Source organism: Amblyraja radiata, chromosome 4, assembly GCF_010909765.2.
Source record: "Amblyraja radiata isolate CabotCenter1 chromosome 4, sAmbRad1.1.pri, whole genome shotgun sequence".
NCBI classification, from domain to species: domain Eukaryota; kingdom Metazoa; phylum Chordata; class Chondrichthyes; order Rajiformes; family Rajidae; genus Amblyraja; species Amblyraja radiata.
Window position 1 is genome coordinate 44,951,093 of NC_045959.1, and position 16,050 is coordinate 44,967,142.

The following is a 16,050-nucleotide window of genomic DNA, read 5'->3' on the forward strand; positions in this document are numbered from 1 at the left end:
CAGAACAATGAAGTAAAATATGGGATACTCACTTTCATTAGTTAGTACATAAGAGTACAGTTGTATGGTACATAAGAGCAGAGAATTTGTGGTACCACTTGATGAAATATTATTTAGGCCACAGCGTGGAGTACCAAGAGCTGCTCTGATTGCCACACTGCTGGAGGGATGTAATTGCACTGGTGAGGTGAGGGTGCAAGTTGATTCACCAGGATGGTACCTGGAATGAAGCACTTCAGTTGCAGGACCTTCACAGTGAGCCCAGGGAATGTTATAGAGCAGATAACAATGTTCCATCCTCAGAACTCACTCCCCTGACTAATGAAGGATGTCATTAAGCTGGAACGAGTGCAGAGAAGATTTATGAGAATAATGCCCTGGACTTGAGGGAAAGGTTGGGCAAGCTAATTTTATTCAGCAGTAGGCCGAGGGGTGATCTTATCGAGGTATATAAAATCATGATTGGGGTAGATAGGGTGAATGCACAGTGTTTTACCCAGGTAGGGGCATCAAGCACCATATATAGGTTTAAGCTGAAAGCGGTAAGATTTAATTGGAACTCATGGGGAAACTTTATCACTCAGAGTGTGCTAGGTATATGGAATGAGCTGCCAGAGAAAGTAGTTGAGACAGGTACTGTCACAGCATTTAAAATACACTAGTATTTGGTTAGTAAAGGTGTAAAGAGATGTGGGCAATGGGAGCAACTTAGCTGGGGCATCTTGGGTGACACGGACGAGTTGGACTGAAGGGCTTGTTTCCGTGATCTATGACTAAACAATTTGTTTAACCATAAAGCAATTAAAATAATGTAATTGCTGCTGGAGTGGATGGCAGAGATCAGCTGACTTGGACAGTAAATTGAACTGGAGCCATTTTGGTCAGTATGGTACAAATACTGAAAATGCCCGTAAAGCAGAGATGGAAAATTGTTCTTTTATCGTGACAATTATTGCAGAGTCTTGGGGCGAATTGTTCTGATGTATAAAATGAATTATCTGTGTGGGTTATTGTTAATTATTTCAATTTATCTGCTTTATTTCAGAGGCGGCCTCCTGATAATTCATTTTATGTAAGGACGTGTAATAAAAATCCAAAGAAAACAAAATGGTGGTATCATGGTAGGTTCAGATTCATATAGTGTTTGTTTAAAATTATTGGTCAAAGTTTAAAAAGTTAAATCATGAGATCATTATTATATGCATTCAGAATGCGTTTTCAGAAACGAAAACCATAGAGGAATGAGTGCTGAAAGGTAATTTACGCTTTACGAATAGAGATGCATCACTGATTGGGTTATTCTGCTGGGAACCTGGTATGAACTCCTGCCTTTCTGCCATGTGCTGCTGTACCTGAAACCCAGTTGAGGGCATAGATCTCCCCTCTTGCTTGCATAGCCATGAAGCAGTGAAAAGGATCTCATTGCCACCTGGCTTGATGTGGAGTGAGCCACCCAAGGAAATGTGCTGGGCTTGCCCTTGAATTGGTGTTGGGCAGACTAGAGTAATGGGTACATCTGCTCGTTACTGAGATGTGGGCCTCTGGGCTCCATCCTGGATGGAACTTGCTTGGCAGTGATTTTTCCAGGTGTTCACTGTACCTGGATTCTGCAGTCTCATTACCTCTTGTTGGATATGATGGAAAATGCCAACTCTTCCTCCCTTTGCATGGCTACACAACTGTCCTCCCCTTTGATACCAAACTTGACAACCAGCAATTACCATTGAAGCAGCCATATAGAAATTTCCAAGCTGGCATGAGCAAAGCAGCCAAAGAGGGATGGGGAGGCAATGTGGAGCATCTACTGCTGGTCTCTTGCAGTGGCCACATTCCCCATGCCAGGCAGTTTATAGCACTGTGCCTCAATTCTTGATGCTGTGCTGCTCACCTCAGCCTGGCCAACACCGGGTCTTGCAGGTAACTCTTGAGTCCCCAGTCACATGTGTAGTCACCATACCAGTTAGTGTGCAGCCTCTTAGGACCATATCTAGCTGCTGACTTAACATCAGTCCTTACAGCAGCCTCTATACATTGCTTCGGTGCTTCACTCGACATTGAACCACCCATCATTACATTGCTATGGGACTGTCAGTAGGGAACAAGGGTTTGTATCTGTTCGGTTCAATGGATATTTATTGTCACATATGCAATCAAACATTACTTAGTAAAATTCATTTTGCATATAATGCCAGTGCGGCCATGTTTGGCGCAATTTCATCAGGTTCACAGTCCCTGACTAGGACAACAAATTGCCCGAGTGGATGTCTTTTATTTAAATACAGCAATGTATATCTGTTAATATTTGGACTTCAAAGCAAGAGTGCAATAACAAATCATTGCTTAGCAGCATAGCATTAAGTAGGGTAGTGTATTCGATATAAAATAAGACACATTTAGTAATGTGTGTTTTTTAATTAAAAGCAGCTGAAATGCTAAATATGAAGCACATTTTTCATGTAGTTTGTTTAAATGTGGTGCCCCAAGGTAAAACAATGTGAACAGGCTGAATTCTATACTTGGGAGAACTGCAGATGCTGGTTTAAACCAGAGATAGACACAAAAAGCTGGAATAATTCAGCGGGACAGGCAGCATCTCTGGAGAGGAGGAATGGGTGACGTTTCGGGTCAAGACCCTTCTGACGTCGAATGAAGTAAAGTTGAGGTCCATTGCAGGTGTGGGTGTGTGAGGCCCGGAGCTGTGGGAGAGTCAGAGCAAGGGCCTGCTAGTACCGGTGCATTGCAGCCAGTGTGGCAAGCAGGGCACAGAAGGAGAACTGTTGCGAAAGCAGCAGATCGACTGTTGGTCGGTGCCTGTAATCTGGGTTGGGTCCTAACTGGGATGTCTGGAACCGGAGTTGGAATCCACGAGGTAGAAGATGGAGGCGCAGGCAGGCAAAACACATGTGGCTGTGGTAGCGAGTCTGGGTTAAAACGTGGTCGGAGAGCAGGAGGAATTTTCGTCGGAGAGAGGAAGAGAATTTCTTCAAAGTAGACATACCTTGAAGAGATTTTGCAGTAGAGCAGGCAAAATGTGTAAGAAGGAACTGCATATGCTGGTTTAAACCGAAGATAGACACAAAAAACGGTCTTGGCCTGAAACGTCACCCATTCCTTCTCTCCAGAGATGCTGCCTGTCCTGCTGAGTTTCTCCAGCTTTTTGTGTCTATCTTCATGTTGAATATTAACCTTAGCCTTGTGGCTAAGGGGATCAGAGGGTATGGAGAGAAGGCAGGCACGGGATACTGAGTTGGATGATCAGCCATGATCATATTGAATAGCGGTGCAGGCTCGAAGGGCCGAATGGCCTACTCCTGCACCTAATTTCTATGTTTCTATATGTTGTCCATGGACAGATGATGGTATCTATTCACCACAATACCACCAGAAAATAAAGGGTTAAATAATGAAGGTGTAGGATTTGTATTGGTGTTTTGAATTGGGGATGATGTATTGGTTTGTATCTTCTTTAGGTTAGTTATTTTCAGGATTTTTTTTTAGATTTTTAAAATTATAAATGAATCTGAGGGTAAATGTAGAAAAAATATTTGGTGTGGAATCTGGAGCATTAATGTTAAAATTTGTCTGGATATTCGGTTGTGAAATTAAAATGCATGCTTTCCAGAGTATTGTAAATTTGGAACCAATTTTCAAGACTCTTTAGTTAGAGACGTCTTTGCCAAAGATGCTCTATGATTAGAGCAATAGGTTCAATTGAGTTTAGATTAGTATCATGGGATATAATGTGCATGATGACAAGGATCATTTCAATGTTGTGGCAGGATGAAATCCCGTTTAGAGATTGAAAGTGTGCTTTAGGAAAGATGAACAGGTTCATACCCTTACATTGTCAGGAACGTTGAAGAAGAAAGAGCTTTCAGAGAATTTATTTTTGTGAGGTTATGGTAAATTTAATGGATACATTGAGAGATTGAAGGCCTAAGCAGATATGGAAGGAATGCCATAAGTAAATGGGCAATAGTTGCGATGAAAAATAACCTACAGAGGAGCCATGTTTTTTTGAGCAGAGAAAGAAAAATTGTTTAGATTACTCATTTTCCTGGGTTGTACACAGGAAAATGTGAGTTTGGATGATTGTAGTACAGGTTGAAGACAAGGTTGAAGAATATCTATAGTTTCAGTCTTCTCATGTTTGAGTTCTGAATCTTCTTTGTCTGTTCAAAGCGGGATAGGTTTTAATTTTATATTGGGCTATCCTTTATCCAGATGTAATTGCTCCCTCTATTGGTTTGCTGAGATCAATCACTGAGCATTAAGTCTGAAAGAAGGGAACCCAATTTAAAATCTACTAGTGGAAAACTTGACTATCAATTTGGTACATTCAGTGAAACCCTTTCATATGAATTATGTGTGAGCCTCTGGTACCAGCAAATGTTATTCAGACAGCAGTTATGCCTCCAATAACAGTGGATTTCTCAGTTAAAAATTTACAATACATTTTTACAATGTGTCACTAAGAGCCAATTTCTTCTCTCTTATCGAACAAACATGTTTAAGATGAATATACAGGTTGCAGTGGACCAGTGAATTTGCAATCATTACGAACATTGTTATCCATTGCTGAGCTCAATACTTATGGTGTAAAGTGATAAGTTCTCCCATTTCTTAGGCACTGTTCAAAACATTTGTTAATTTAAAGTTAATGAGCAGTGATAATGCAATCTGCTTTTATAACTGTCCTGTAACATTTTGATTCATGTAAAATTATTTTCAGTGCGATATTATGAAAAACAATTTAGTGCAATATGTCATCAACAACCTCCAATAAGCTCTGAACTACATAGACGTAGGGGCATGGGTTTTGTCTTTTTGCACTACAGGTGCACAACCTTTTATCCGAAAGCCTTGGGACCAGACACTTTTCGTAATTCAGAATTTGTCGGTCTTCGGAATGGAAATTTTTTAGCGTAGATTTTAATGGCTGGCTCAGTGGTAGAGTGCTCGGCTCATATCCGCAAGGTCGCGAGTTTGCGCCTTGATCCTGGCAGTTACTCGATCGCGAGTTTGAGTCTTCAATGTCGTTTTTTTCTTGCAGAATAAATGTTTGTATGAAATACAGTGTAGGAGAAGTGTACTGACTGTGTGGGCAGAACTTTGGAAGTGATTGCCCACCAGTCTAAAAAGCCGCTGTGTCTCCCTGTCCCTGGGATAGCAGGGGGCGATCAAACAGCACAATACCCCCCACCCCCTCCAACTCCAGAGGAATCCGCTCCCCGATGGGCCACTACCAAAGATCATAGAGGAGCTCCTCTATGATCTTTGGCCGCTACAGCGACAAGTGGCAGTTCGCCCACAGCCCGAGCTGCGCCCCCTCATCCGCCACCCCAAGAACAAGACGTACCTTGCACACCATCAGCTTCTGCCCCTACGTGTTCCTCTGGAGTTGGAGCGGGGCTGGGCTGGAGTTGCTGCTGGCTGTGGGTCTCTGGGATCTCCGTGCTTGCAGTGGGCCTGGGGGTCGGTGGGCGGCGGTGGGAGCTGTGGACCTACGGACCTACCTCCGTGGAGCTAGCCAGCTTCGGAGCGTGGAGAGCTGCGGGGGCGCGCTGCTGCGACCCGACTCCGGTGGATGGTGACACCGGGAGCCCGCGGGTCTCCGGTGGGAGACTGCTTTGCGGGGCACCGGCAGCGGCGACTTCTCCCGCCCGAATTACGGGGTTGAGAGCAAACATCATAGAGGTTGAGAGTGACCTGGAGGGGGGCCTTACAACGCCCGGCGCGGCTGTAAATTGCCGCGGATTTGCTAGCGCCCGCCGGGGGCTCCAACATCAAGACCGGGGCAGGGCCCTACATCTCCCGGCGTGGCTTTGAGTGGCCGCTCCCCGATGGGCCCCTACGACGCCCCGAGCTGCGCCCCGTCATCCGCAACCCAGGTTCCTCTGTAGTTGGAGTGGGGCTGGGCTGGGCTGCTGTTGGCTGTGGGTCTCTGGGATCTCCGTGCTTGCGGTGGGCCTGGGGGTCGGTGTCCAATTGGTCCTGACGTCTCCGGTGACTGTCACTCCCCTGCTGTAATCGCCGACGTGAAGACAGTGCAAAGCCCCCTCGCCGGTGCAATGGGCGGGGAGCTGGAGAGGGGAGGGAAGGGGTCACACACATGGCCGGGAAGCAGAGGGGTGTAGGTGGGGTGAAACTGAAGCGAGCGACAATCTGCTGCTGCCTGGCCCGCTGAGTTAAAAAGTTCCCACGCAAGACTCACGAAACACTGTATATCGTGAGTCTACCGTGGGAACTTTTTAACTCAGCGGGCAGGCAGCAGCATATTGTCAATTATTAACCCTCCTGCGCAATATACCCTCATCTTCTCTTTTATGAATGGGGATTTAGTTCCCCTTTCTTCGAGGACCGACCGGAGGTTCCGCTGTCACCTCTGCGGGCCGCCCTCGGTGAACGTTTTCAAGGACCTTTCTTCAAGGACCGAAAAAATGTCCGTTATTCGGAGGTTTTCGTTATTTGGATCTTCGGATAAAAGGTTGTGCACCTGTATTATCGTTTGTTTTTTATGTGCATGTATTTGTGTGTGTATATATACACACACATATATATATATATATATATGTGTGTGTGTGTGTATTTTTTTCTTATTTATTATACAATTTACAGTGTACTCTGTTTATATATTCTGTTGTGCTGCTGCAGGTAAGAATTACATTGTTTTATATGGGACATGATAATAAAAGTCAAGTCAAGTCAAGTCACATTTATTTATATAGCACATTTAAAAAACAACTCTCGTTGGCCAAAGTGCTTTACATTTGTTTTAAGAATAGTATAAACAAACAAACTACATACATATATACATATAACCCTCGCTTAGTGGACGTCAGGAAAGGCTTGGGAGTATAGATAAGATTTTAGTCTTGACTTAAAGGAGTCGATGGAGGGGGCAGTTCTGATGGGAAGGGGGATGCTGTTCCACAGTCTAGGATCTGCAACCGCAAAGACGCGGTCGCCCCTAAGCTTATGCCTAGACCGTGGGATATTCAGCAGCCCCAAGTCGGCCGATCTGAGGGACCTGGAGGTGGAGTGGTGGGTGAGAAGACTTTTAATGTAGGAGGGGGCAAGCCAATTGAGGGCTTTGTAGACATAGAGGAGGGTCTTGAAATGTATACGGAACACTCTTGACTTGAAAACAGGCAAAAATTGTGATTAAAGATGTTTGTATATTAAAATTCAGCGACATAAAGGCTAAAGCATTTAGAAGTTGGTCACAAATGAAGATCACACATCTTTAATGTCTCTTGCCGTTCTACCTTGCTTGACCTGTTTCTAATAACTGTCAGCTTATAGAACTCCAATTTTTTGTTCATTTTAGGTTCATGAGACTTGACCAACCTTTGCATTCTCTATTACATTTTTTACATAATTGAGAATATTGCATACCAACACTGTTTCAGCACTGCATTCTTATTTGGATCTATTTTTGTTTTTACAGATGATACATGTTGATGGTTCAGAATCTTGATTTAGTAGAGGAAACAAGTACTGCTGAGTCCAAAAGCACTTTGATCAGTCAATCTTCAAACTTTAACAGGAACTTGCCGACAGGCACTGAAGACTACTTCCTTCACTGCATTTCTACTGGTGTACATCTGGGCACATGCTGATAACTGGTTAAGTCCCTGCAACTGAACCTATTTGGTTTATAAACAGTATTAATGCAGCACTTAGGAAGAAATATTTTAACAATAACCCATCTCTTTAGTTTTTTTTGTGAGGAGATACCTTGTGAGGTATCAACCCTTGTGGGGTTTGAAGCCCTCCTATATTGTGCAATAAATAGATACTGATGCATGTTTGGAGACTTAAAACAAAGAAATCCGTGCAATAAGAGTTATGGGATCCATTTTTTAATTGACATTTGCAAATTTATTATTGTACGAAATTTAATGCATTATTGTCATATAGCAGGGTACGTTAAAACTTGTGGCATGTTTAGCTGCAACAAATTTCATTTAATGAAGCATTCCAGAATAGGAACATTTTGAATAATTTGTTTCATTTACAAAAATATATTTATTTTATTGAGTTGAGCCAAATTGCCTTTAGAGCAATATATTCTTAGTCTGTATTTTTCAGGGTCATTGACTAGTCTTCAGTGTGGGCCCTTCTGCTCCAATTCTCTTCAAAATGGACAGTTTAAACTGGAACACATCCATTATGTATTGCTTCATATTAATTTTTTTCTTCAGTGTCATGTTTTTGTTATCATAGCTTCTAATATGAAATATATTTTGAATGAAAAGCTGTTTTTGTTGTAATATTGTCTTGTAAATTATTTTCATTACACTTGTAGATGACAACTTATCTTTAGTTCTTTACAATATAAAAAGTACAATTCATCTTGAAGGATACGATTAATGTTTTGAAAATTGTTTTTTTTTATTACTTAAAGGTGTTTAACATGTGTTGCCGTGTTTTGTTTTTGGTTTATTAGCTTCACTTGATAATGGAAAACAAAGAGCTAATCTTTGCCATACCATTATTTATTAATAAAATTAAAGTCAGAGGTTGGAATTTGAAGGTAATTGTAAAAATACATGACTTGGAAAATAAATGCCGCTGTGGCATTATTAGTAATAGCGAAATTAGGGCTCAAAACTGGAAAACTATTTCAGGGTGCAACCTTAATCTCCAAAGATAATGAGGCAGACCAGAGATGACAGTGACCTTTTTCCAAAGGAGTGCTGATATGTCTCAGAAATGTAGCCCTTTGTGTGCTGAATCGCCTTAGCAACATTCACAAGATTATTTCATTGACTCCTGTAAACGCATTTGTAAATTTTTAATATTACAAAAATAAGATAAGTAAGAATACTTATTTTCATCCACAGTAACCTCCATAAATCTGACTAAGTAGTCTGTCGAAAGTTATTTTTAGTAGTGCAGCATATCAACTACATGGTTATATAACTGTGCACTATCCCGTGCACTATTCCAAAATAAAGTTGTTCTGTAAGGGAAAGCAATATTTAATTTTTTTGATCTTTGCTTCATTGATTGGCCACTTGAATTAATGTTCCTGTTGTTGGATTAAGTTATCCATAAACAACCTTTACTTGCAACATTCAACTAGTTGGTCAGTGTACAGTCAGCAGCAATTCTGAGATGATGATGTGAAAATTATTTACAAACTGCTGTGCTTCAGTAGGAAGTGTATACATATTGGTATTGGCCATTATATACTTAGAAATCAAAAAAATTTGTTGCATAATTAACACCAGCTCATTATTTACATTTTTGGTCAATTTTCTTAAATTATAATTTCTTTATCATCACAGATTTGTAAAATTGGGACTCAAATTTAGGCGATTTCAGCATCTCAGCAGATGACCACTGTGAGAGCCCTTTCAGAAAAGTGGTGCGAATTTTGTATGAAGCTATAACTTGTTAATTTAAACATTCTGTTTCCCCGTCTTCATTTGTATGAAGGTTGTGCAGCCTGCAGCATTCTGGTAGAGGTTGATCTTAGCAAATATCATCACTTAAAAATCTTACTATTCAGGATATTATTTCAAAAAATTGGCCAAACACTTCCATGTACGATTTGCGATGAAATCCCTTTGGGAATGATACTAAGTTTTAACTACGTTTAGTTTGTCCGTTTTTTAAAAAAGAACACCAGCTAATTGATGCTGTGACCTGAATGTAACCTATATATTTGTACAGTCTTGCACTTGCAAAAGTTTTAACAAAATACTGCATTTACCACTTGTTAATACCATTGGAGGTGGAAGAAAATCTTAAGGTACAGAGTGTTTATTTGGCACTGTTATAAGTCAAAGTTATACACTGTTTACTTATATCTATATATTCTGATCATTGTACTGTGGGGAAAATAAATAACAATGAATTGGCCAAGGAAAAAATAAATTTTAGTTTTATAAGGCACTTAAATAACATTTATTAATGAATAACAATACAGTATTCTGCAAAGCATCATTTTCACTTCTGTACACTTCTGAACTCTATGAATGAGAATTTTGGTATGTTGTGAGTAAATCCTCATGTAGAATATTCATAATTTTATAGAAACCTGGCAGTTCTTCAGAGGTCTTGTGTTTATTCCGCTTGGTTCTTTCTTGCCTATGGAAAAACATTAATGGACTGATTTCTGCTGAGTAAGGTAGCTACTAAGGAATTGCATACTTGGTTGGGTTACTGGCCTGAGCTACATCATTATGATCTGAATGGTGCCGGATTAGTCTACGCTCTCCATATTCCTCACTACTAGCATATGAAAATCTGAATTTATCCAGAATTTGAAGCCTGACCCATGAAACTTGCTATGCAAATTCCAGTTTGTTTGTACCCACAGTATTTGTGATAATGTTATTTTGTTTGTTTTTGTCTAGATGCAAGGAGGAGGTGTGAGATTGTTACTATGTAAACAATATATAGAGATGACTAGATGCTCCCAATTCAATTTAAGGATCTGTGTGCACATCTGTGCAATTTCTGGCTTTGCCATGTTTCCATTTATTAACCTGTGTCTTATTTCTGTTTTACATTTATTTGCACTTTTATGTTATTATTCTTAAAGGCGTTGCGTGTAAGTGTGTATATGATGCATTCAATGCATTTTAATGTAAAAGTAATTCAATTACCTACACATCTGATTAGATAAATCCTCTGCAGCAAAATACCCCAGTGATGTTTTAGTTGCTATTGGTCGTGCAGATTAGAAAGAGACAAGATCATGCCAGTTGAACTAAGATGCCATTAGGAGCTAACAATATTTCACATTTGGGGAAATGGTGAAACCAGCTGGATGGCCCTGTGTACTATTGCTGACCTATTCATCAGTAATCCCTGGAAATCCAGATTAGGCTCACCCCTGTGATGTTCATTGGTGAATCACCCACCAGATACGTTTAAACTGGACTTTTAAAGAAATAGGTTGTTCTTCAATTCAGGATGAGTCATGGCCTTGAAGAGAAGGAAATTACTGATATTTTGCATTAATTACAATATTAACATTGCAAAATAAGCAATAGTAATTAACTGCTATACTACTGAAACATTTAATTGGTCAAGATATCTACACAAAGCTCTAAAAATACTTTATCCCAACTGTCTGCATGTGTTTTTCTGTGGGTACAGTCATTCTGAATGCATAATAGTTGCCAAAACATGACAATACACAGTTCCCAAATATATTTGGATTGCCTGCAGTCACTAAAGCATAGGTGAAAAAAAAAATGTTTTGCTTAAATATTCCGATGCCTGGAATTGAGCAATACATACAGGGGATGTTATAAAATGATATTCCCATTCTGGGATAAGCCATTCGATTCTTATTGCAGAAGTGGTTTTGCAATGAGATTGTGTTTGAGTTTTTGAAATTCGGGGGCAGGAGCAGTGGTGGATTTGGTAGGGGGTGGTAGCGGTACCTGGTTCAGCTGACAATGGTGATAAATCACCAGTGCTCCCATACAGTCAAAGAAAAACGCAGGTTGTTGGGAACTAGTGAATTTTAGATGACGTAGGATTAGCTTTGGCAAGATTGCCCACATAGACATAAATTGCACACTTCAGAGGGAAGAGTGAAGGAAGAAATATCCACTGTGATAATAGGAGATTCTCTGGTTCTTGCATATTTTTCTAATGGTTTTTTCCTGATTTACTTTATTTTAGTCCTGTCATTTCTATAAATGTGAACTTTGCTATTTTTTACTCAGTGGAAATAAGATGTCTGACGTACTGTCCTGGGAACTTCTGTGAACATGTTCTCTAATGTCTGATCATCTGAGTTTTTTATTTTTTGACTGGTCATTTTTACCATCAATCTTATCAGGGCAGATTCATAATCTTACAGAAATTGTGCTCCCTTTAAAAGAAAAAGTTTATTTCTTATGCAAGGACAATGACATTCAACCTAGTTGTTTTAAAAAATAATAAAAGTTAACTTTAAAATCTTAATCTATACCTGTCGTGCTGTTTTTGGGGGGGGGGGGGGAGGAGGGAACACAAGAAAACAAGAAAATAGGAGCAAGATTAGGCCATCAAATCCATCATTTAGTGTAATGGCTAATCTGAGCTGGCCTCAATTTCTGCACTATTTCTTTATACACTGATTCATCAAAAATATATCCACCTTCACTTTAAATTCTTATAATGATTCAACTTTTACCACCTGTTGGGACTGAGAATTTCAGAGATTTGCTCTTTTGTGAGAAGAAAATTCTACGTGTCTCAATTTTAAAAGACAGTCCTCTTGTAATTCAGTCCTCTTATCTGAGATGTTCTTGCATGTGAAAACATTCCAATGGTCGTACCCTGAGGATGTATTTGAATAAGGTCACCCCTCATTTTCTAAATTTCAAGGAATAAAGCCCTAAACTGTTTGATCTCTCAAGGTATGACAGCACTGTCGTCCCATAAATTAACTGGAGTATCTCCCTTGTAAAGCCTCCATTGTTGTCCATCTTTTCAGGTAAGGGGACCAAAGTTGCATTGTATTTCAAGTGAAGTCTTAACAATACCTTAATAACAATAAAATCCATTTTAAATTCCAATCTCGGCAATTATGTCCAATATGTGTTTGCCTTAACTTGTTGGGATTTCTATATGGCATCTTGCCAAATGCCTTTTGGAAACGCATATACACTCCAGCTACAGGTTACCCTCTATCAGTTCCATGTTACATACTCAAAAGGTTGGAGTACATTTATTGAACAATTTACTTTTCATAAATCCATGTTTACTAGGTTTAATTATATCCAGCTTTCCTAAATGATTAGCCATTTCTTCATTGAATATTGAGTTTAGCATCTTGCCTATGAAACCATAAAATTAACTGGCTTGTAGTTCCCTGCTTAATCCTTTCTGCTTTCTTGGAACAGGCTTTTTCCAATTTTCTGGTAGCCTCCATGAGTTTAGAGAGTTATGAAAATGTTCAACCAATGGGTCCTCTATCTCTGTAGCCACTGCATTAAGACTTTTGCGTGTATTTCATTGGACTCTGGCGACCTGTCTGTGTTTGCCCTTTCCCCTCCTCGAGTTTCTTCAACAGGTTATCCCCTGCAATTAAATTTCTTTTTCTGCAATGTTATTTGAAATATCAGATATCATAAGTGATATTATCAAATGTACATCAACTCATTATTTGTTGTTATTAATTCATCAGCCCGTTTTTTAGGAGGCCCTACATTCAGTGTGGACTCTATCCTACTATTTATATATCCATAAAAACTTTTACTCTTTTACTCCCTGCCCCCATTACTTTCCTCACTCTGGTTTCACAATTCCCAACTCTTCAGTTCTGTCTCACACCATCTGCTTTTATCTCTGGCCTTTGTTCCAACCATCTGCCTATCAAAACCCCTCCTCGCCTGTGTCCACCTTTTACCTAGCATGCTTTGTCTAGCCTTTTCCCTCTTCCAGCTTTCATCCACCCTCCACCCAACAATCAGTCTAAAGAAGGGGCTCGACCTTAAACGTCATCTATCCATATTCTCCAGAGATGCTGCCTGACCTACTGAGTTACTCCAGCACTTTGTGTCTTTTTGTGCATTAACCAGCATCTGCAGTTCATAGTTTCCACAACTTCTGATCTATTTGGATTCCATGAGATCAATTGAATTCTCTCCCTATCTCACCAACTCTTTTATCTATCCCTATGACTATCCACACAACCTTGCTTCAATCTCACCTGTAACCGCATACAATGGCTACTCGTGAAGTTCTTCATCACTTGGATCAAGGTGTACCATTCATTTTTCTCTTTCCTTCCTCTTACCCTTGAAATCAAACCTCCATCCAATCTGCTCCTGAACTGATATATCTTACTCATTTCTCATTTGGCTTATTGGTGATCCATCACTTGTTATTTACCCATTGCCTCCTCAAACATATTAACCCCTCTCATTACTGTCCCATCTGCAAATTCTACCCTTTCCAGTATTCTCATAAATGCCATAGTTTTCTTCATATTCCCTTCCTCCCACCCATGTCAACATACCTTCAATCTTTGTTCCAATGCCTGATTCAAAATTCCAAATAGGCTACTGTTGCTATTTAAAAATATTCTTAAACAATATCAAATTACATCCTTCATGCTAACCATGGCACGTTCACCCACACCATCCTCAAGAAATTCCTCCATTGTCCAATTCAGTGGAGCTATTGCACTTGGTTCCACTCTGTCCTATCTGGCATAATTGTATGTCAAAAACATGTCCTGCCCTTGCACGTTATGGTGCTAATGTCCAGGATGATTTTAGATTTCTTCCACTTTGTCTTGGGCACTTACGGATATGTCAGTTACCATTCACCGAACCTTTGCATTTCCTCTGTGATATCAGGCTACAATTAAAATCCAATTATGCCAGATAGGACAGAGTGGAACCAAGTGCAATAGCTCCACTGAAGTCTCACATTTTTCCAGAGGGAAGATCAGTACCACCAATATTAATTTGACACCCTGCTTGATGCAGTGTTTATTTCATGGCCCCATAATTGCCTTCACCAAGGCAATTGAAGAACATCCACTTCAATCTTTGTAACATCCTCTAGTTTCTGCTGCAGTCTAGTTAGAGAGACCATAGAACCAGTGATTCGGCACAACGTACCTCTGGTTTTGTTCATAGTCCATATGACTCACCTACAACTCTAATTACTTGCTCTCTTATCTACGTATGCCTTAAAAATGTTCTTAAGTACACAATTCCTCTTTGCCTCTACTGCCATGTGAAAACAATTTTCCCTTTCTCATTAATTTATACTTTAGAAACATAGAAAATAGGTGCAGGAGGAGGCCATTCGGCCCTTCGAGCCAGCACCGCCATTCATTGTGATCATGGCTGATCGTCCCCAATCAATAACTCGTGCCTGCCTTCTCCCCATATACCTTGATTCCACTAGCCCCTAGAGCTCTATCTAACTCTCTTAAATCCATCCAGTGATTTGGCCTCCACTGCCCTCTGTGGCAGGGAATTCCACAAATTCACAACTCTCTGGGTGAAAAAGTTTTTTCTCACCTCAGTCTTAAATGGCCTCCTCTTTATTCTACCACTGCGGCCCCTGGTTCTGGACTCGCCCAACATTGGGAACATTTTCCCTGCATCGAGCTTGTTTAGTCCTTTTATAATTTTATGTTTCGATAAGATATCCCCTCATCCTTCTAAACTCCAGTGAATACAAGCCTAGTCTTTTCAATCTTTCCTCATATGGCAGTCCCGCCATCCCAGGGATCAATCTCGTGAACCTACGCTGCACTGCCTCAATCACAAGGATGTCCTTCCTCAAATTAGGAGACCAAAACTGTACACAATACTCCAGATGTGGTCTCACAAGAGCCCTATACAACTGCAGAAGAACCTCTTTACTCCTATACTGAAATCCTCTTGTTATGAAGGCCAACATTCCATTAACTTTCTTCACTGCCTGCTGTACCTGTAAGCCAAATTTCAGTGACTGGTGTACAAGGATGCCCAGGTCTCGCTGCACCTCCCCCTTACCTAACCTAACCCGTTGAGATAATAATCTGCCCCCTTGTTTTTGCTGCCAAAGTGGATAACCTCACATTTATCTATATTATACTGCATCTGCCATGCATCTGCCCACTCACTCAACCTGTCCAGGTCACCCTGCAACCTCCTAACATCCTCTTCACAGCTCACACTGCCACCCAGCTTTGTGTCATCCGCAAACTTGCTAGTGTTGCTCCTAATTCCCTCTTCCAAATCATTAATATTTATGGTAAACAGTTGTGGCACTCCACTCGCCACTGCCTGCCATTCTGAAAAGGACCCGTTCACTCCTATTCTTTGCTTCCGGTCTGCCTACCAATTTTCTATCCATGTCAACACCCTACCGCCTGTGCTCTAATTCTAGTCACCAGTCTCCCGTGCGGGACCTTATCAAAGGCTTTCTGAAAGTCTAGATACACTACATCCATTGCCTCCCCTTCATCCATTTTACTTGTCACATCCTCAAAAAATTCCAGAAAATTAGTCAAGCATGATTTTCCTTTGAGCGTTGAACTGAATACAGAATTGTTTTTGATATTAGTGGCAATCTTGTTCTACCATG

At 40.5% G+C, this 16,050-nt stretch overlaps 1 protein-coding gene across 2 annotated transcripts in view; it reads left to right on the forward strand.

Moving 5' to 3' along the window:
- ube2w (ubiquitin conjugating enzyme E2 W) overlaps positions 1-11,937 on the forward strand; it is a 70,332-nt gene extending 58,395 nt beyond the window's left edge. For both annotated transcript variants that reach the window (XM_033019289.1, XM_033019290.1), the window contains exons 5-6: positions 1,046-1,121; positions 7,451-11,937. In XM_033019289.1, coding sequence (XP_032875180.1) covers positions 1,046-1,121; positions 7,451-7,464 — 90 coding nt within the window. In that variant the 3' untranslated portion in view covers positions 7,465-11,937. The remainder of the gene's footprint in view (positions 1-1,045; positions 1,122-7,450) is intronic.
- The last annotated feature ends 4,113 nt before the right edge of the window (positions 11,938-16,050 follow it).